Here is a 23,518-nt window from a genome sequence, read left to right on the forward strand (position 1 = left end):
CAGGCACTGAAGTGAAACTGACAAGCCTGTGATTATCAGGGTCTTCATTCTTGGCCTTCCTCAATACCAGGATAACATTTGCCAGCTCCTAGTCAACTGGGACCCCTCCAGATTCCCAAGACCATTAAAAAACAGTTGAGAGTCCTCACAATGCCTTCAGCCAACTCTTTGTCTCAAAATGACATTTGGATCCTTTTAAGCCAAGCGTATTAACGTAATTGCCAACAACTTCTGCCAGAAACATTGAAATGGAAGCCAAAATGCATGTCAAGTCTCAAAGCCACCTTTCTGTTTCCATTCTGACTGGCAGAAACCAAGACACAAATATTTCTAAGGAAGCTGAGAGTGACCCCAGCAGGGAAGATTTTCATCAGAAACATAGACTGAGTATTCTTTTAAAGCTCACTGTTTAGCAACAGCTCATCCACACATTCCCCAATACATTTGTCCCTTGGCCTCTACTGCTTACTGTTCCTTAACAGCAGAAATAGAGGTGACCATGATCCCAATTCACTGCTCATTTTCATCAGTCAAGTAACTACAAGAAGACTAATCAAGTACACTACTGAAAAAAATTAACTAAAACCATCACCTGTTAATAATAAACAATAAACAGCCTTTATCTCTTTGTTCCCTAAATCTACCAGTCTATTTTAACTGTGCAGCAGTCTTAAAACATGTTTTATTTCTGTGTTGAAAGGCCAGCTCCAGGTACATGAAATTACAAATAATACACGTGATTGATGCCTTCCACATATAAAAAAAAAACATTTTAAATTAACAAAAACATGCAGGCTAAAAACAAAACGATCAACCTTCGTGGCAGCTCCCTCTGTTGTGAGAGGCAGTATTAGCACAATAGCTAATCATTTGCTGAAAACGACATTGGCTTAATCTTAATGAGCTTGAAGACACTACATAGACTGCTTTGCAAACTGGCAAGGATAAAAATTAAGGTAAAGGAAAGTATGAGGAATGTAAACTTGTGTCTTTGAGACAGGGAAACAAGTTGAAACTGTGGCATAAGATGGAAAATGCAGAGAGTAAAAAGAAAAAAAGCAACCCCAACCACATCACTCTGCATCTTAAACACAAATATGAAGGAAGGAACATTCTCATGATCAACTTCCTGAGCACAATAGAAGTAGCAATAAATCCATTTTCAAACATAACCAGAGCAAGAAGGCAGAGCTTATACTTGGAAAATATGTGATGGAGGTACAAAAGTTGTGTTTAAACTCCAGCACAACATCCACATGAACTTTCTTTGTGCCTGTGTTATTGCAGAACAGTCACTGAGGCTGTCATTCTGCCGGAATGACTTCCTGCAGGGAACGTGCTGAAGAGTCTGTCTCCAACCAAGTATCAGAAGAAGAGATTATAAATCAGAATGAAGAAAAATACTGAACATGTATTAAGAACAGACAGCGTCGATGCAAATAGTTTCAAAGGAAACTCCCCACAACGTGATCCACGCAAGCAGCTGTGGCCAGATATGTGGCTGTCATCTTCAGCTCAGGATAGGACTTAGGACAAAACTGAAAAAGTTGAAGCTATATGATATGGACAAATAAAGAGATATATATATATTTTAAACTAACTCTGTAGAATCAACATGATTTTATTTCATTTGCCCAAAGCAAATACATTTTTGAGCTTTGTGCATATTACATTTCCAATTATATGTATACTTCTAGCTTTAAGTAACCTTTGGGACTCTGATATTGCTGAAAGATGATGTAATTAACCAAAATTCCCTCAAAGATAAGGATGCTGCCTACAGATACCACAATAATGCTATGTAATTAAGAAAACATCTTAGATGAATTATTTAAGATTTATTCTTTAAGGGATTCAGGAGCATTAACTTTGATTTTCCACATGAAATACGAAAACAAAGCAAAATCCCAAATCTCCCATTTCCAATGAAGTCGCTGTTTCTTCTAATTTCAAGGGAATGGTACTTTTCCCATGGTAACTTGTGACAGCACTGTAAACTTCCAGTTCTTATTTTTTCAAGCTCTTCAGGAACCTCCGATTGCGATACATCAATTAACTGAGATCTTAAATATTCCATTTCTCACAGTTTAGATTTAATAAATATTCTGATTCTGACTTAAAGCATTCTTTAATTCACTTTAACTTAGCAAAGACCTTATTACAGAATTAAATCATCTTTTCAACAGTTATCTGTCTTCTGCAGAGAACTGTGCAGTTATTAAGCACATCGTTAGCAAACAAATTGTTTGAAAGAGTGTCATGAAATAAATGAGTGGTAGGGAACCACGTGCATTTCCGGAAAGTGAATGAAGAATCCAGAAATGGACCAATCTTCAGTAGAAGAAGAGGGTGGTGACGCACTGGAACAGGTTGTCCAAGGAGGTTGTGGATGCCCCAACCCTGGAGGCACTCAAGGCCAGGTTGAATGGGGCTCTGGGCAGCCTGGTCTGGTAGTTGGCGACCCTCCACACAGCAGGGAGGTTGAAACTAGATGAGCACTGTGGCCCTTTTCAACCCAGGCCATTCCAGGATTCTATGATTCTGTAGATACAATAATTCCATTGCTAAGTTCCATTCCAATGGTCAGTTCCATTCAAAAACACAAATGGAAAGGTTGCTTATTGGGATGCAGTAACTCAGACTTCGGATTTCTGCAACTGCTGTGTGTGAGTCCCAATGGTTTGAAAAGAGGACGTTTACAAGGGTTCATCTTGAATTCCAGACCAGACTGTTTTTTGCCACTTTGCATCCTCATAAGCATGAGAATGATACCTTGTACTTGCCGAAGGCTCACACGGACTTGAAACAACAAAACGTAAAACACTAACTAGGAAGCAGCTTACAATCACATGGCCAATTTGCCTCAACTGCACTCATTGCAATGAATTAGAAATTAAACAGACCCCATGAAAAAATATTTCTATAGTGTTTGCCTCATAGAAAGATCTTTCTCATATCTGCCAGAGCTTTCGCACACTTCCCAGCAATGCAGTGAAAAGGTACAAGCAGAGGAGCTACACATCCCCATCTTCATCTGCACGAACGTTATCTCTTGTCAGTAGTAATGTCTTCTGGCACAGGAAACTCTCACTTCTCCGAAAAAGTGACAGGCACTCTGGCAAGCTGCTGAGCAGCTGTACTACATATCCAGCATCTCCACTCCAGAAAAAAAGAAAATTAAAAAAGAATGCAAGATTTTTTGACTTACAAGCCTGGTTTGCTCTCACTACTTACCTTTGTAAGTACAAATGATCTCAGGAATCTACTCAGTGTTTGACATGGAAACTGCTCTGTGCTGAAGGGCTAAAGTCTTGTGCAGAGTCTGAAGAACGTGGTGCCTCAGGAAAACACCTGGATCTGGAGGCAGCCTTCTCAAGCAACAAGGCATTTTATGACATGCTGAGTAACACTGGTGATAATATACTTTAAAGTGCCACACCTAAAAGGAGAATTTAAAACTCCATACCTGAATTTACTGCAAGGCTAGCAGTCTGAAAGGGATGACATTTCTATGTCTGCAGCATTTTGGATGTATTGCATCCCACAAGGAATTTCTGCGATCACTGAACACTGCATTTACCCATTTACTGTGCATCCCCCAGAGGCAGGTGTGTGTGCGCCCTCCCACACCAAACCATAAGCTCAGTAAGGGCCCAAAGAATGCAGAAGTGCTCGTGTCCTCTCAGGCAGGCCCCTGAAAACAGTGAAGTCTTTGCTCCATTTCCAGCATTCAAGATTCACAATCCTGACCTTTTTACTAGCACAACTCAGCAGAAAATCCATATGCAAGAACAGTACTGCTGCTTCCTTGCTGAGCACAGATGCACAGAGAAGGAACCGATGTAAATTGAAGAAGACAAGATAACATTAAAAATCCTTTGCATGAAACAAGACAACAATATTTACTGAAATCGCTCTTCAGCCCAGGAGTGAAGAAAATAAACAACTAAAAATAGATGAAGAATAATTCTTAACTAAGTCTGCTTATGCTCTTATGTATATTCTAACACACAACAGGCCACTAGAGCAAAGAAAGAGATCTGCTCTTTGACAAGGAATTAAACCAAAGTGGCCAAACACTGAAACTACCCATTTGTAAACTTGGAACAGTAACTAAAAAAGGACTGAGAAAAGAATATGCGTGTGATGTCAAGAGGTCACCATCAGAATGAAGGCACTGCAAAGAAGCGAATATTTTTCATGAAAGGATAAAGGGCACACAGTCAGTTTGCAGAATGGCATTCAGCAGCAGTTCTGCCATCCTGGAAGATGAGCCCAAGAGTAACCCATCCCTCATGGACTGGTACAGTACCGAAGCTACTGGTCACAAAACTCAAAGGCATTCATATTTCAATTACATCCTAAAGAAAATAATAAAAAAATCATATTGGATGCTATTAGATAGCTCTGCTAGAGAACTGGTGTATAACTCCATCTACCAATCTGGGTACCACCAAGCAGACACTGGGACAGTGAGATAGTGTCTCATTTTGCAGTAAGCCAACCATCCAGGCAAGTATGACCGGGATGAGGAAAAAACTACAAATCTGATAAACCAGGGAGACAAGCAGCAGTAACAAAATACACCATGATACGAGTGATTCATGGCCTTCCTCGTCCCTTTTTCACTGCCACCAACTCTGAACCTCTGAAAAACCCATCCATCTACTTTCACAAAAGCAGGGAAACGCTGTGTCTATTGTTTCAGCCTGCCCGATAACATTATTAACCCTGATAAATTGAGTTCACTGCAACAAATGCGGTTTCTTCTATTAACATCACAGCAGTTGTTTGCCAAAGAAGAGCTACTGTAATCAGAAAATTAGAGAAAACACATCTCACATTAAATTGTGCACTGTGTACGCTCCAAACAGTCGAGAGAACTATTTCTGTCACACGCCTCGATTCCCTGGAGCACAGAGCTGCTAACTACATATGCAAGCATGGAAGTAGGTCGAGAGTACTATCCTGCTATGCATTGTAACACTGAGAACAAACTCTTTAGATAAAGCTTGAATTTTCAGAGTATTTTAACAGAAAGTCTGCAAGAAGCATAAATATTTCCCAAAGATGTTCTCTCTGAACAAATCCAGTTTATGTGATGTCCTCGAGTGAAATCTCAGATCTCCAATCTGGAACTCTTTTCATTCCTTATCACCACTGTCAGCCTTAAAGTTTATTTTTAGACACTTTACTTTGTCACATATACGTTCTGAAATTGAACAAGTTCCCATCTTCCCTGATTTCCTACTGTTCTGAAGAAGAGATTTAAGAGATGGAACTAGAACTGACAGACCTGTTAAAATGAGGCAGTGAGCTTTTAATGGTTTCCCTTTTTATCTGACAGCTCAGATCATCCCTTGTTTCAGTGGGGCAAGGAGGAAAAGCTCTTCTTTTTACCCTCCCAGTCGAGGAAAGACCCCTTCTGGCTTCATTCAATAATCCCACTCTTCAAATATCTTACTTTCACGTCAAAAGAAGGCCCCGAGCACACAGCACTACTGTTCAAAGCTATGCCAGCAAACTAAAGCAGTTATTAGAATGACACATTTGTAAGCAAATTAATTAGATTTTAACGCTGCTCCTTTATAAGTGGCCAAGTCCATCATAAACTCAAGGTCCAGTGAGACACAGCCATAGAACAGAGCTCCATCACCATTCAACAAAGACAAAGGGCTGCTCAGAAACCTACAGAGCAGTTAAGTCTCATCTCTATACTGGCAAGAAGGTACAAACTGGCAAGAATAAAAGCAGAATACTTATGAATAATTCAATGCTGAAGACTCAATATGGCTGTTGTACCAGGAAGCAACGCTTCACAAATCCTTCTTTGAAGGAGCCAATGAGAGCACAAAACATGAAGCAGTCAGTGCAGCCCACGAGGATTTTGGAAAGACATCCAACGAGATCCCTTCCCAAACACTTATAGGGAATTAAGCTGCCACAGGAAAAGGCTCAAACAATCGATTAGAGGATAGGAAACCAAAGGAGGAAACAAAGAGTCAGTTTTCACCCACAGGATTAAGGCGAAGTCCCTCACAGAACCTCACAGGAAGACGTGCTAGAGCTGAGGCTATTGAGAATGTGCATCAATCATATGGATACACATAAAAATAGCACAGTAACAAAGTCTGGTGATGACATGAAGCTGCTCAGAGCAGTAAATCGAAAGCTGACTGCGAAGATGTCACTCAGAACCTGTTTGTATGAAGAGAAAGTGGCAAAATGGCAGAGAGAATTCAAGACAACGTTTCAAAGGAAACACAGTCCTCAAACTGATTTGCAGGCTGATGGGCTCTGATCTGCTCCCTTGGGAATGGGAAAACCAACACCTGCATTTGCGGCTCCTTTCTGAGCAGGAGAAGCTGAGACTGGGAAAGCAGGGAAAGCTCCTGGCCATGGGAGGTGAGCACAGCACTTCACTTCTGCTGCCCAGGAAGGACTGAAACCTCTGCCCCTCTGGATTTAGAAGTAGTTGTTTAATTCTGGACACGGCAATCAAAAGCAGCTGCAGCAACTACGAAACACTGAGCTGCTCAAGTCATTCTATTCCTACCTAAGCTTCACCTATTTATACACCCTTCATTACTTACAATTCCCTTCTCTGTGTCGCCTACAAATCCTTAGGAGAAATGATTTTCCTGTTTTCTTTCAGATGACTAACGTCTGAAAGAAAACACCAAATAAATAAGTGACCTTCATGACATCTTGTTTGAAATGCATTTAGTTCAATATAGCTACATTTAGAAACCTGTTAGCCAGTCAGCTATAATTCTTTAATGTGCGTTTTATTATGTTCTAACCTGTCCAGCATTTATATATATACTTATTTTGTATGGCAGCCGTTCTACGAAATTGTGATAAAACTGCCTTCACCGAAGAAAGCTGTATTTCCCTTTCTTATCTTAGCTTGTCAAGATCTATTTTCAATAAACCTGCAGGCACTCATTATAAGATACTTCTCACGTTGAATTCCTGATAAGCTGAATGCCATTCCATCATTTTTCACTTAACTGATCTCAAACTGAAAGCCCGTAATTACCCGCATCATCCCAGTTATTCTTTTCAAAGCCCTCCAAGATTAGTGAGAAATCAATGCAATCGGTCCAACGTCCCTCCCTGCTCCATTCTTTGCTTTTGCTCTTTTTAAAAAAAAAAGTTGATGTGAATTATTTAGGACCGTGAACATCAATTTTAATAACCTAAGCAGGTAGTTTTTACCCGCTGTCCAAATTACTGTTTGAATAGCAGACTGCATCACCAACACATTTATGTGGAGAAAGGGATATATATCAATATACCCCAAAGGCAGGACTCTTGTCTGCTTGTTATGACAACTCCATCACTTCTGCCTGTACAGCAGCTGGAGGAGGAAACAGAGCAATAAGGAGAAAGAAGAGCAGTAGGAATGGCTTTGTCTGAGGCAACCCTTTTATCTGTATGTAGAAAAAAATGTTAAATGAAAACTGACTGCCAGAAACAGTACAGTCTGTAGCTGACAACAGGAGAATTGCCTATCCAGAGGCAATCTAATACCTTCTGCATCTCTCCTGAGCAGTAAGCCTGCCTACACTGCCCGGCCAAATCTGACCACTCAGTACCTCACCTTCCCTATGCGTGAACTGGAAGAAAAGTATTAGGCTTTTCCTGGATCAGTGGGTGACCTGAATGGTATGAGCGAAAGCTACACGTGCACCTCACCCATGGAATGGTCAGCTAACTTGTTCTCTAGATAATTACCTCAGAGACTTTCCTGCTCAGCATCACTGCAGAGATGGCTCTGAGGATTTCTCATCCTCGGAAACAGCCTCTACCAGCAGAGAGACAAAAGCTCTGCTCCCCCAGGCTCCTATAGGAACGGCCCCAGATCCTACACTGCCCACTGATAATACTAACAGGAGCCTCAACTGTTCTCACAAGCACCTTAGGATACAGAAAAGGCAAAGCTGCAGAACTACTTCAGAGCACGTAGTACTACAAAAACACTATATTCTTCATAAACAATACAAAAAAAAGCTTTAAATCGTACTGATTGACAATTTGGATCAGAGCAGGGTTAGCTGGGCAAAATACAGCCACAGCATTATATGGAACATCTTAAAATTCAGAGTACTGACTGTACCTTGCAGATCTTGTATAGAGATTCCTGACCGTCTCCTTCTGTATCTTTGAAATAATCGTGTGCTGGAAACGTGCGATGAATATCTCGCGTAATGACATTCTCCTGAGCAGAATCCTGTGAAAAGGAGAGAAAAATCCCCAAATATTAGCCTGGTAACAGTGTAATTAAACATACAGCACACACAATTCTATATGCAGTCAGGGTGGTTACATTAGATAACTGCTTTACTGACTCACGCTCCAAAAATGCTTCGGGAAGAAACTGAAAAGCCTCTGGTCTGAAACGCAGTAATAATTTGACAGTTTAACAAGAGCAACGTGGCATGTTTTCTGTCCTTCAGGCTTACAGTTCAACTTCAGAACGCAGAGAAAATGACTGGTTATTTAATTGCAGATGCATTTTTTCCTACGGAACATATGCTTACTGATTTCTCTACCAGTAAAAAAGGAAAATGAGACCGTCTCTCTTCGGAAAGCTCAAAGGTATTATCTTTAAATCTGTATCAATCTACCATAAAAACCATGTTAATTACCATTTCCAACTATTCCTGGGAAATGTCCAAAGTTTACCACACAGTGATCTTTAAGAGAACAAAACCAGAAGTGCAGAAGTCCTGTATCTTCCTTGCTAGTAGAACATCCTCAACAGGACTTAACTTCATTTTTACATGGACCGGCACCAGGGAGAAGGTCGGGTGCCTGACCACGTCCAAAAACACCACGGCAGAAGCCCTGAGACAGCCCTGCCTGATATGCAGCTGTGCTGCAGGAGGATAGGAGGCTCCTTAAGTGCTGCAGCAGCTCTGCAAGCTCCATACGGATGATCTGCATATCCAAACACATCTGAAACAACACCAAATGCCTGTGCTTGGAACTGAGTTGTTCCCGAGATATACCTGCCTCTTTAGATAAAGAAGTAACTGCTTACAATGCTGTATTTTTGTGTGATAAGAGCTGTGTGTACGAGGACATGGCACCAAAGTGCTGGAGCCTCAGCAACTCATGCATTATCTTCAGGTTCCAGTTACTCACAGTGGAAGATAGCACCTTTACATCAGTAAATACCAAACACTGCTTTTCTCTACTACCTTTGTAATCCTAAAGGGAAAGCCAACAGAATCCTCACAAGCGACTTAGAAAATAAATCTTCTATAAGCACTTTTGCCTTGAAAACGAAATACATCCATTTGTTACACAGAAGCTTCTAAACCCTCAGACTGCAGTTTGTAATCCAGCGCTCCACAGAAACGAGCTTTAAACCTGCTGGAGTCAGCGGGCAGCTCATCTCCTATGGGTGGGACATCCCTAATCCCACACAGGCCCTGCAGTGCTGCACAGGAATGCTCCTTCCTCCACAGCCCTCAGCAGCCCTCCTCTTCCTCCTCTCCCGTTTCCCCTCAAATCCACATCTCCTACCAACCTTCTCTCCTGTGAACGCTTCATTTATGTTGTCCTAATTCTTAGTGATCTCAACTGTTGCTTTCCCTTTGCTTGACAACATCTCCAGTACAAGGCAGTGACACAATCTGTATTCTGCAAAATACCAGGCGTGTTGTGATGTGCTGAGGACAGGAAAGCTTACAGAGAGGTGTTGTTTTTATTACACTTGCTGGAGAAAACAAACATGCTTTTGGGCTTTCCCCGGGTCACCATCAGCACCTTCAGGATCCGGAAGCATCACGTCACTGTGAGTGAGTGAAACTAACCATGCAGCCAGAATCATATGCAAGAATACAAATAAGAATTAATGTTTGATAAGAAGCAGTTCTCTAAGCAGCATTCTTAGTATATCCCCGAAGTCCAGTCCAGGAGCAACCCCATTGACAGGCACATTGAGAAGAGTGAAAGGCCACCGTGGAAACCCCCATCATAATAAAAAAGGCAAAGAGTCAGTACGTTGGTTCATCATCTTCTCTTTTTCTCACCATCAGGAAACAAGTCCCCCTTCCACACGCCCTTCTATTTTCTCCTTGTGCCTTCATTACTAAGTCACCTTTTCTCATACAAACCAACAAAATAAAAGCTGGCAGGGTAGATGCCCAAGGCAGGCCCACATAACATGGGTGTGAAGGCCCCAGTGCACATTCACTTTTACTGATGTGGAAGGAGTCAGAGGCAGAGGCTGCATCCAGCAGTGAGCACAGATGCTCTAGAAAGCTAGAGGGAAATAATTAAGTGCATCACAAAGAGTATTTAAAATAAAAGACAACAAATGTACTCCCTAAAGACAACACCCACCCAAAATGCTTTAAAGCCACAAATTAAGAAAGCCAAGAAATAAGTCCAGAGAGGAGATCAGTATAGAAAATTCCTTCTATATATAAATATATACAAAATCTGTGCAAGTCTCCTCCTTTTTCCATACAGCATTCATTCACTGGCCTGCTCTCAGGAGTACAGCAGCAGATGAATTTACCCTTATCTTAATTCAGATTTTCAGAGGGTTTTTGTTCTTCTGAAAGCCATGATTAGTTAATTCCTTAGGAAAAAAAGATCAGGTGAGATGGCTATCAAAGCACGAAGAGTTCTAATGATCTTCCTCACTTCTAACAATCATTTCTGCGCTGCCAACTCAGAGAAACAATATTCTACTGAGGAAAAGAATTATCTTCATGTGTCAACTCTGTGACAGCTGACATCCTACTGAACAAGCTCTCTATTTTGAGTTGGCACACTCTGAAACAGCCCAGCTTCTGCAACTGCGAAGCAGCCGTACCCGCGTGGTGACACTGCTGTCGTTGTGAACTATGAAGGCGCCGTTGAATGTGGACACGGGATGCCAGCAGGCAGATTGAAATAGAAATACAGAGAGAAGAAAAAAAAAAAAAACAACTGAAAACTATTTCCATTAAAGTAAACGTTAAAAGAAAATTAAGGCCACACGGCGCTCAGAAGTAAGAAATACAGGGCAATCTTTGTGCAGGCGTATCCTGAATTAGGTTTTAATTGAGGACATTTCAGACACTTTGGAAAAGACTCCTGCTCATGTACTGCCCCCAGCACACCCATCCCAGGTGTGACATCTCCATGTCGGCTGCTAGATCATAGATTTATACAGTCATAGAATGGCCTGGGTTGAAAAGGACCACAATGATCACTGAGTTTCAACCCCCTGCCATGTGCAGGGTCGCCAACCACCAGACCAGGCTGCCCAGAGCCACATCCAGCCTGGAAGATGCAAATCCTTTCCCCACTTCTGCCTACAGGTTCTTACTTGGAAACAGGCACACAGCTTTCACAAAAACATCACAAGGGGCCAGCTGAGCCTCCCTTCCTACACAGCTGTCTGCATTACAGCTGTGGACTCAGTATGTAGAAATGCAGCGTTACTCGTGGATGCAACCAAAGGAAGGAGGAGTTTTGATTCAGAAGTTTCATGTGAGTACAAAGAAAAGTAATAAATCAGGTCACGGGTGTCTCAGACCTGACACTCAAACTGAGCAGTACTTCTGACCTCCATCTCCTTGTGCTCCATTTCTCTGGTTAATAATAATTCCCTGTCTCAGTAGGGTGTAGTGAAAATCAATTAACATCTCACGTGCAGAAATACCGTAGAGCTGAGTCCTACAGAAATGCCAAAGAGGAGAATAATAACTTCATCAGCAAATTCTAATCTAAACTGTTTACTGTAAGGCATAGGGCTACACAATGAAACATGGTAAAGGGAAGAAAAGAAATAAATATGGATAGGTACTATTCCTTCCATATACAACAAAGTAGGGATCCGGGGAAGACGCGACCAATACCACAGAGCTGTGTGCCACCAAGACCACATCACTATGCATACAACCAGACAATCCTATACTGCGCTTCTTACCTCCCAAAGCTCATCCCTCATCTTAGAAAACCCCCTTCCAGTTTAGTCTTATCATATTACACATGAAAACAGTATCATTTGTATGTGCCAGAGTCAGCACAAGTTCACCTGAATGGACTCAGTTGTAAGGTCTGCATCTCTGCTGAGGTGCAAATAGCAGTTTTTCAGCAGATTGTCCCACCCATGCTTCATCTTCTCACTGGCTTAAAATACCCACATCCCAGAGTCTCAAGGAAAGACAAAAACATTCTCTAAAACACCATCACAAATAGGTAGAAAACACAACACAGCAAAGAGGTCAGTCAACATGGGTTCGAAACAAGCCACGCTCCTGACACGTAGCTTTGGCCCTTGTTATTAATGACATCCTCCCAAGCTCCTGCTTTCAATGAAACCTAACATTTCGTTGTGCCCACATATGCACATCACCAACCCCTCTCCTCTCATCATCCTCTGTGCACACTACAGCCCTCCAAGCACATGTGCGACCCAATAAAATCCCATGTTCTTTACCAACAGTACTTGGGAAAATAAACCAACAACCAAGAGCTCTTCCTTTTAAAACTACTCAATAGAAGAGGCTTGGCTTATGCTCAGTTCCTCTGTAGCATTTTTGTAATACATACCTTGTAGCTCAGCTCTTTCCTATAAATAGATTTTCTTTCTATCATCAGCAGCTTTTATTCAGCAGAGAGCACAAAACACTCAGATTTCTTATTAACGGAGAAGCAAACTGAGAAAAAGGACACGTGTCATAAATGTAACAGTTCAGTTAGTCCAGTAAATACATGGGTCAACTAAGCTTTGCAAATCTTAGTCTCCCCACCAGCTATATTTATTGCTGCTTAGGCAGAAGTGCTCTCTGCAAGCTGAATGACCCAACAGTCCTATTGGAGATGGGCCCATCAGCTCCAGCCCAAGCAGACCATGGTGGCTCGTGTCAGCCTCTCCTCTCTTCATCAGCATGAATATAACTGTTCTTCTGTACCTGGCTATAGTAGGGAAGTGCTGCTGTAGCCTCCTCATAGGTAAGGCAGAAACAGCTCAGATTTTAATGGGGCTCAGCCATCAATCTGCTGCAGACTCGATTATATTTTTCTGTAAAAATCACAGCATATTAGATCAGCTACAAAATACCAATTCTGCATACACTCCCTCGTTCTCCAAAAGGGAGAATATCTGTGACCTTTACTATCTTTATGTTTTATTTCCCTTCCTCTGCTCTATACAGCCTCCCTCTCTGGTATATACAGATACATAATTTATTCTCCTTTCTCTGCCATATCCTTTCTGAAAAGACGTTGTCAAAAGAAAAATGCTGTTTGTGCTACTGGGCAAGAGATCAATTTTTGAATATGCCAGGCTCAAATCATTGCCACTGGCACGGCAAGCTGAAGTCTGAGCTCCCCCTGAACACTTATCTTGAAAGCTCCCCACTCTCCCTTAAGAGACAAGGAGCTCTGCACACCAGCAGATGGCTTTGGGGTCATTTTTATCCACGTAATGTATGGTTGGCATGAAGGGCCACACACACCTATCTGTAGGCATGACAGCATTTCAGTTTTGATTTTGTTCTATTTGGAGCTTTATTTGTGTCACGCATTCTTAGGCAAACACGATACCAAACATCCTTTTGCTAAAGCGCATTTTGTCTTTGGCTTTCTCTTGCCTTTAACAGCTGTTACCCCAGAAGGCTGATCCCTGCAGAGGCTCTGAAGCTCCATCAGACTGGGTGACAGGCACGCTATCCAGGTAACTCACACTTAGTTCACCAAAAGTGCATAGGCAATACCTCATGAACAGAAAAGCAAATACGTGATTCACAAACTTATCCATACAGCCAGCTACTTTTGTCCACGTTCCTTCTGGCTCGTTAATCCTCAGATCGGGCTGTTTTTAAAGTCTCCTCTGTTAGAGATGCAACTGCATTTGTAAAGGTTGGAAAAAGTGTTCTCGTGATTAATCTGCAACTTGAAATTCAAACAGCCCTGACTCCACCACCAACTCACTGGGTAACTTCCAGAAGCAGGTGAGCCTGCTTCTAACAAACAATACTCAGCTGCACCCACAGCAGATGGCTGTGAAAAATGAAGTGGAAAATGTTTACAGAAAATCACAAAAGCAGTGTTTATGGATCCTGGGCTCCTACGTACCTACCTCAATTGACAGCGTTACCAAACTTAGTTCAGTTTTATGGATTGGCTTGAAATCTTCACTACAAGAAGGATAAGAAAGAAAAAAAGACATCTTTAAGAAGTAAATCTTATGAAACTAGCGCTGAGAAGATTTGTGCCCTGCAGTATTGCTGACCAAGGAGATGTCTCTCTCGTCAGTGTCTCTTCCAGCGTGGTTTTGCAAATTTTGAAATGAAATCTTCTTCTGGCAATTAGAAGATGATGCGATCAATGCAGCCGGTCCATGTAAGATTGTAAAGCAATCCTTGCTTCTCCTTTGTAGGATGAGTGACTCCAGGTCTAAGACAGAACTCTAATGAAGTTCACAGACACACTGGGCCTCCCAACCCATGCTCCTTTTGGCATCTGCATAGCTTGCTGCTGGCAAAATGTTAATATAAGGAGAAAATGCTTTCATGTCAAGTAGGTTTATCTGCTTCAACATTTCTGGTTTTCAACAAGGAGGAAACGTCCTGGAGCACTATGCAGGTAGAGATCTTTAAATGCTTAAGACTGTAGCTGAAGTGTGCATGCTATTACTTGAAAAAGGAACCATCTGCCCCTCGTGTTCTTGAACACTGGAGTTCTTCCAATAATCCAGACAGAACACTTCAGCAAGACCTGTGGTCAACAGTAATGTTCCCAAGACAAAAAAAGCACCAATTCAGTGCCCACCCAGATCTTCTCCCTGAAGACAGCTACGTCATTCAAGCTACAATTTGGGATCCTGATATCCTCCATTCTAATACTTGCTAATGACAACACTGCCTTTCTGTTTTCATTAAGTGAAGCTGCCTCATCATGCTGAGGCATGTACTTCTGTGCACTGCTCTTCCAGAACTACTGAGATCAACAAACCCATCACAAATTAATCTTTTCTATTCTTCATGTAAGTAATCCAAAAACTGATGGTTACACTGACAGCAATTTGCATTCCTCAGTGCTAACATCAGAACATAATACTGAAGACTTTTGCTTGTTGGGAGCGTGTAACACAAAATCACCCTCCAATAATACCTGGAAGTCTTAGCTCCAGCCGCAGGACACCAAGCAGTGCAGAGGAGGAAGGCCAGCCAGATGGAGAGGGACAAGGGCATAAATACCACCACAGAGTTTTCATTCCTGCCTTCGGAACCTGATGCAATTGTGGATACACTGGATTGTGTACACTAATTTCTGAGTACCTCCCTGGATCTTCTGGAGTGGATCAGACCCTGAAGATAGCTGCTGAAACCACAGCCACTGTCACCACAGGTGGCACGTGCTGTGAATGCAGCTCTGGAATATGCTGCAAGACGAATCCCAGACATAAACAACGTAGAGATGCTGACACAGGGGGCTACAGCTCTGCTTCCACTCTTTTAAATCTTCTCTGCTACAAGGAGAGGGAATGCAGCGTGAAGGGGCTCTCACCTCCTGACAATACTTCATACAGCTACAAGTGACTGCAAGCAGATGCTCCCTAGGCTGACAGCAAGCCATCTATACCTAGCTTTATTAGCAGAAGACTTAAACGCACCTGTAGATGAAGTCACAAAGAAAAATACTGCAAGAAGGACAGAATCACACATCAGCTAGTCTGTGCTGATTGCGCCACAAGCAAAACCAGTGCTTTCAGGCTACAATTCCTTAATTCAACGTAAGCCCCAGAAGTCCCTTAAGTCCCACTCTCGCCGGCTGAGCCAGCAGTGTGACCGCCGCATGTGGCAATGGGAGAGCCATGCTACAGAGCTCTGCCTGTAATTGGGACCTATGGGGCTGTGCGTGAATCATCAAAAGCAGCTCCATTTCTGCCTCTGTGTTTTGTTCTGGTTCATTCCCATTGTTTGAAAATGAAATTTGCCTTAGATTCAGCGCCACCTAACATTCAGGTCAATACAGTACTGACATTAGAGAGCATTTAGCTGGTCATATATGGGTCATAACAATAAAGACCAGACAGTGCAAAGACGGCACGGTGCACTAAAATAATCCTAACTCAGTTTCAAATGATATGTGTTTTCTATATACCACTTCTCAGTGTGTCTGAGCGCTTCTCAAGCAGTTTATATAACCACTGCACAGGTACAAGCTGATTTCAGCTGCTCCTTCTCTTTGGAAGCAGTCAAGAGAGCCTACATCCATCCACGCCTTATTGTATGATTATGTTTAGTTTATTCTGGTTACTCTGATTACAGTGGGGTGGTGATCTCAGTTTACTGATAACGCCATCGTTCCACAGTGAGCTCTTTCTGAATCCCTTGGTTTTCACAAGTGAGACACAAACACAATTTCTGTTCGCATCTACATTCTCCACGATGGAACAGAAGTGCACTTGTTTCAATATGCTGATTCTAAGCAAACCAACACTGCCCTTCTTAGCACCTCTGACATTCATGCCAATCAGCAAACCAAATAGAAAATTGATCATTTCTCATTCCATCAGAAATAAGGAATAACCATGAGTCACATGAAAGCAGCAGCTTTCATCGGGAGAGGATGCAGTGAGCCCAGCTCAGTACAAACCCCCAGGCATAGAAGAATAAGACAAAGCTGAAATGATAAATGGAAACAAAGCACAAAAAGACGTTAATCCCTTCACATAAAGGATACCACTGAAAGAATACCAGGAGGCAGCACTTGCTTTTATAGCTACAGAAGCGCTCTCCGTGCACCTGAAGTCAGTTGAGTTATGGCTCAGTTATGCTAGTTACGCTAAGATCTACATCAAAACCCAGCAATCATTCAACACAGAGGGTCGTGACGCACTGGAACAGGTTGCCCAAGGAGGTTGTGGATGCCCCATCCCTGGAGGCATTCGAGACCAGGCTGGATGTGGCTCTGGGCAGCCTGGTCTGGTGGTTGGTGACCCTGCACATAGCAGGGGGTTGGAACTGCATGATAATTGTGGTCCTTTTCAACCCAGGCCATTCTATGATTCTACGATTTAAGCAAAGATCAGTGGGTAAGTTTAACAGCCAGCTCCTCCAAAACTGCTGCACTGAAGTCAACTGTGCTTTCTCACAGTACTTTTCAAGGGTAACCACCAATTAAACACACAATGTCATTTGGGAGCACCTAAGAAAACACTGGCAGTCGCAGAAGCAGCAACAAGCAGGCATCCAGCAGCCAGGCAGAACTGCAGACAGAAGCTTCCAACCCTGGGTTTGGCTGGTCTGCCTGGAAAGGAAAATCTTTGGGACTTCTGAAGTCTTTCCAAAACTGCCAGCAAAACAACTCCTCATAAATCAAGAAAGATCAAGTTCAGTGCTGGCTGCACAGACATCCCCCAGAGCATGGAACTGGGAGCACGTCTGGGTTGTACAACAGCATGTAGAAAGACAAGGTTACAGTAAAGGGGTAACCTTGATTCAGCTTTTCTTCCTCCTTTTTACCCCTCCTGGCTTTGCAAAACAAATACTTGACATAAGAGTAATTGTGTTACTTCATTACATGTGTGTTTGCCTGAGGTGAAGGAAGGGCTCCAACTGGAGGATGAATGACCTCCAGTACTTCACAGGAGTGCTTAGGGAAGGCTGGTCATTGGCACAACAAGATAACCAATTTTGTCAGAGTGCCACAGTGCAGAGCAGCAACCAGCAGTAAGCAGAAAGGAGGGGGGGAAACAGAGAGGAGAAGCAAACTAAGGCTTTAGGGACAGAAAGGAAGACAAGAAATGATGGTGAAATGGAGAGGAACAAGAAGAAATAATGGGAAATAAAAGATGAAGGATGGAAGAGGAAAGACAAGTACCAGAGAGGTTATATTTAGTTCTCGCCAGCTCATAAAAGGAAGCTATAAATCAAATATCCTCATTCAAATCAGTGAAAATCAGTTTGAAAGAAAATCCAGATTGGTTTTGTACTGTGCAGGCTACTAAATTCTATAAAATCTAGTTACAGCTATTACACTGATGAAAAGGGCTTTTTTCCCCTCTTATTATAAATATATTCCCTATTATTAAAACGATCCTGCTATCAAGAATTCTGTAACTCCTACAATATACAGCTGATATATGTTAAAATTTTTCACTTCTTAAAGCTGCTTATCTGCTTTGGGATTAGCAAGGCGCATTCTGCATACAGCTGCACGCTTCTCTACTTGATGGCAGCCTGAAACCAAGAGCAGAGAGAACACGGCCCATGCTGCAGTGCTCCCTTTCCCCTGGCTGCTCACAGGCACTGCTGAAAGCAATGCAGGACAGTTCTCATTACTGCTCCTGACAGGCATTCCTGTAGCCTGCACCATGCTTCATCGCATTTCTTCATGGACACAGTGTGTGATTCCTTAGCTGGTTGACCTCGGCTCACCTAGACTCAGCTCTGTGTTTCAGTTGGGTATTTGCAGCTTTATTCTCCAAGTACAACTGATAATCCGCAAACTGAAGGAAATATTAATTGAAACGTCTACTTAGAAATGCATAAATGCGCATCAGAAAACACTGCAAATACAGATCACTTCTCGCTGCTTCTGAATCTATGTTTCCCTCTCACCATGCGTTCATTTTGACATGCAGCCATTTATGCCATGCACCGATATTTCTATGTAGGTAATATGTATGAGTCAAACAACGTTTCTATTTTTTCTGCTATCAGAGGGTGTTCCTTCCGGAATATGTGGTAGCCTTTGAGGTATCTGTGCTTTTACCTCAATAATAGCCTACGCTGCATCAGATCACTTGGCTCACAGAAATGAGACCCACCCAAGTTTGGGGTTGTTCAATGTGGGAAGTCTACTCCAGAAGGTCAAAAGCAATTCCTGAACCCGCTTTCTGCATTTAGTTCAATTTTAACACGTAATGCTGTACAGGTTTATAAGAATGTGTGCATCATCACTTCCAAGCAGTGCAGAATGCGGGCAGAGGATTAAATGAGTCCCAAAGAACACCGCGTGCTTCTCAAACCCATTTTTTTTTTCCAGTTGCAAAGTAAGGAATAAAAAACGAAGGACAAAACTATTTGACAAAACTATGCAAAAGTTCTTTGTATTGCCCACAAACATAAACAAACCAGGAAAGTCAAAAAACAAAGGAGAAGTACCACCAACACCAACTACTGCTTTATGATGCACAAGGCACATCCACCTGATGTGCCAGCCTGCATGGTGGATTTGTTCCCCCTCAGCCCGCCTAGCTTCCTTACTGGGTGCAACACCCACTCATCAGCTGGCTGGCACATGCCAGCCCTGAGCCTTCCCAGCACTTTCACCTTCTCAAGGCCAAGGTAGAAAATTGAATTTGCTGTCATAGAAAAGCGAGCTGCAGGCTCTCATGGAGAGGTTAAGCAGAGAGAAAAGATCAACAACACTATATATAAATGCCTGTCAAGATAAAAGATGGAAAACACCAAAAGCATTATATAACGCCACATCTGATTCTAAACAGAATAGGGTACAAAAGTTTTCCATTGTGTATCAGCAGCTTTTTCTGCGAAGAATCAGTAAGTGTAAACATGGATGGCTATTTATAGACAATACAAAATATGTGTCCAGGAAACACCTGGAGCCTCTCACTCCTTGCTTCCATACAGTGCTCTTCTATGGCAGCCTCCTCTTCCCAAGGTTTTTCTAAATCAGAAAAGATTTTATCTGCAGAGATTGCTAAAGTATTTGATGTGAAGCCTGATTTCTTGCAAAGCTATCAGAGAACTACATATCTATCCTATTAATAATGAGAATTTAAATAAGTACATTACAGCACACATCTCAGAGTAACGCAGGGAGTTATTCATTGAACAGATAATGCCAGCTTTGTAATTGGCAAAGCTTTTATCTGGCACAGGCTGCCCAGAGAGGCTGTGGATGCCCTGTCCATCCCTGGAGGTGTTCAAGGCCAGGTTGGATGGGGCCTTGGGCAGCCTGATCTGGTATTAAATGTGGAGGTTGGTGGCCCTGCCTGTGGTGGGGGGGGTTGGAGATTCATGATCCTTGGGGTCCCTTCCAACCCCAGCCATTCTGTGATTATCTAACTTTTTAACTCCATTACGTCTCTCTCACCTTGCTCTTAAAAACACACAGGGCGACAGTGGCTCAATCAGCAGATAGCTAAGTGAAGCTCACAGCTTGCTATTTTTAGTTCAGCTTTGCTTTGTGCCATAGGAAAAAAAAAAAAACAAAATTCAGAAGTTCGGACCAAACACAGATTTTGAAATTATCACTACAGTTTTCCTCCACCTGAATTTACCATTTCAAAGAAAGCAGTACAGAAATGACCTAAAAGTTGTGCTCAATCTGAGAACCACTGTCAGCTACAAATCAAAACAAAAGGGGAAACTGAAATGACATGGAAAAAAGAAGTGTGGGGACAGTAAGGTTCCCAGTTTAAAACTCCAGAGAGCTATCAAATCTAATACACCATGACTAGGATTTTTCAGTTAGCTTGTATTACATCATACACTGAGCTGCTGAAAGAGCCCATCACAACACAGGCAGCAGAGCAAAGGGAAGGAAGGGCACACTGCACATTTGGCACAGCTCAGCCTGGCCTTTGAGACAGCTCAGACCGAGCAGGACTGATGGATTTCCACCTTGCCATGCGGAAGGCAAATATTCAGCCATGTTAGGGTTCCTAACAGCCACGGACATGCTAACTCAGCACTTCCCAGATGGCTACATGACACCACCTCCTCCGGTGAGAACATTTTGGTTGGGCTTTCAATGATTTGGATAGGGCTCATAGGTGCCATTTCCAAGAGGAAGCCATGCCATCCGACAGTGCTGACAGTCCCTGATTCTCAGACTCAGCATGTAACTAACCCATGCACATTTCAGATTACAATGACATTAGTTAGGAAAGAATATTACTGTCGATTGTGATTTAAAAAGAAAGACACATTATCACAACAAAATTTGTTTTCACAGAAGAGACTGTTTGTTAAATAAAGTTGTGGGTTGTTTGTTGTTTTTTTTTTTCTTCTAAGCAAAGACATTTTTCATTCCCCCTCATCTTATCCATCCCCTCTTGCTTGCATGCCCTTTAACATATGAAAACAAAATACTAAATATATGAAATACTGACTTAAAAGGAATATTTGTCATTCCATTTGCCAATCACACAACTGCCTGTCATTCTCAGCCATCCCAGATATGTCATGAGGTTCTTCACAGAAGAAATATACTTAATACACAGAACTTCAAACAAAGTAGCTTTTGCCTTGGACCATTTTCCCCAGTGCACCGTTCCAAGAAAGCAATATAAAACACTACAAAAGGGCAATACGTTAAATTTGCAGAGGGGTCTTTTATTTGTCTTTGAAATTATTCATTACGAACAAATGCTCTAAGAGAAGAATTCATCAATAATTGATGGAATTAGAACAGGAAACTTGCAAGAGATAAATAAACAGTACTGGGAAACCTCGGAAGAAAAATGAGGAAGAAAATGCTCACCAACAACGCTGTTAGGGGTTGCAACACCATTCCCACTCACCACTGGCACTGCAATCATCACATTGTAAAGCAGCAGACCAGATAAGTTGTTTACAGGTTGTAATGGACCCGTGAAACAACACCAAACTGATGACTGATACCAAAATGTAACATTCAGAGTACACTTTATACACAGACCAAAACACACCATTCTCACTTTAGGTGCAAACCAAGTGTATTTTTCAGCAAAATTTTTTTCCACACTTCTTTCCGAGCAAACTACCTCAAAATGCATCAGTGGTGTGGAGCTATTCTTTACTTCTTGAGGAAACAAGCACAGACTTGTGGATCTTTGGAAAAATAAACCAAAGTCTTTCACTGTTAATCTGTAGCAATGCTTCACTGAGGATTACTTCCAACTCACCAAATGAAATCCAAGTAGCAGCAGGTAACAGCGTTCTGTGATTGCAGGAGCTGCCCAAACGTCCCAATGCAAACTGCAACATCAAATCACATCACCCATTTTAAGAAGGCCCAGCACCACGGAGAGCGTCAATGGAGGGGCTGAGTTGCTACTGAAGCGCCCGGCTCCTGCTGCTGCATCTGCTCACCAAAACCATGCCGTTTGTTCTTCCAAGGCTTCAAGGGGAATGTGTGTAAAGTGAATGTTGAAAAGTACTTTTTTCACTTACCATGCTATAACTGCCCTTACAGAGCAGTGCGCATTTCCAGCCTGCCTGGCCATCATAAGACATGGGGGTCAATCCTGTATGAATGTTCTCTATACTTTATTTCATATATCGTATGCCAATACTGCAAGGCCAAATGACGGCAATTATACGCTAAACTACACAAACCGCAATGGAGCCCTACTCACCCAGGCTTCTCTGCCAGGGACAGCTCCCTGCCCCGTCAGGTACCTGCACTGCTAGAAGCCTGTGCTGCTTCCTGCGTTTCCCAAACACTTCTTAAGTATTTCAGTACCATCTCAGACAACTTTTCCTTTAACGCTTTTTCTAGGCACAGCAGTAATATTCTGCAGTATTTCTCAGGTTTGAAAATCCATTGAAACCAACACACAAAGCATTAAAATAATTTTTCAGGGTAAGCACTCAGGCACAGAAGATCAAACCTTGGCCCTAAGACTCTGCTGCCAGGTACCTGAAGCTAAAAATAAAAAGCTCAGCTACAAAGAGATCGAACGCACCAAGTTAATTCTGTACAAAAGCATAGGAAAGAAGAGGGCAGCACACCATGAGAGAACTGGATTTCAGATCTCCCATCTTTTTGGTGAGAGATGTACAATACTGACAGCACAGATGGCACCGGCTCACTCCTAATCAAAACTAATGAAGTTGAACTTGATACACAACCCTGTAATGAGCAGAATGTATTTTTGTTTTCCCAATCATTTGAAAGTTATCACACAGCAACGGAATCATTAAGCCAGCACATTAACTGCACAATGTATTGTAACAGAGGTAGCACTTGGGAACACCTGAGAAAGGCTGTAGAAGACAAGGATACATATATTTTTTAATTGAATTGTACGTGGCTTTCCTGTCCCAATACAAAGTCTCATTGATATCACACATCCATAACCCTTAAAGGAAGAAGTCACGTTCAGATTTCTTACTTAACAGAAACTTCACAAGGCATCACATTAAAAAAAAAAGTACCCACTCATTAGCATTTAAATTCATATATTGCATGTACCCAGCACAGATCATGGTAATGAGCTAGATGACATTTCACTTTGCTAGCAGCTACAGCATTAAAGTCTTCATGCTTGAGGGGCAGAGATAAATGAGGAGAACATGGAATAATAGAACAGACTCGCCAAGACCACCATGTCAGTGCTTCACTCAAAGCAAAACTAAGTAGTCTGCGTTTTTGCTTCGATCCTTTTTAAAATAAGTATACATAATACTTTGTAACGACTCATACTGAGTCACTGCAGCACTGCTCCTGCAGGGCTCCTTTATTCTGGGACTCCACAGCTGTCCTGCACTATGCTCCAGGCTGAGAGGAGGCAGCAACAGCTCAGAAGCCGGACTGAGCA

General features: G+C 42.2%; 1 protein-coding gene across 8 annotated transcripts in view; it reads right to left on the reverse strand.

Annotated features, from left to right (window-relative positions):
• The window catches only part of RABGAP1L (RAB GTPase activating protein 1 like), a 216,544-nt gene that overhangs the window by 89,321 nt on the left and 103,705 nt on the right, over nt 1–23,518 (reverse strand). For all 8 annotated transcript variants that reach the window (NM_001389346.2, NM_001389347.2, XM_046944410.1 and 5 more), the window contains one exon: nt 8,123–8,236. In NM_001389346.2, the coding sequence (NP_001376275.2) occupies nt 8,123–8,236 (114 nt within the window). The remainder of the gene's footprint in view (nt 1–8,122; nt 8,237–23,518) is intronic.

The sequence above is a fragment of the Gallus gallus genome, chromosome 8, assembly GCF_016699485.2.
Source record: "Gallus gallus isolate bGalGal1 chromosome 8, bGalGal1.mat.broiler.GRCg7b, whole genome shotgun sequence".
Classification (NCBI taxonomy): domain Eukaryota; kingdom Metazoa; phylum Chordata; class Aves; order Galliformes; family Phasianidae; genus Gallus; species Gallus gallus.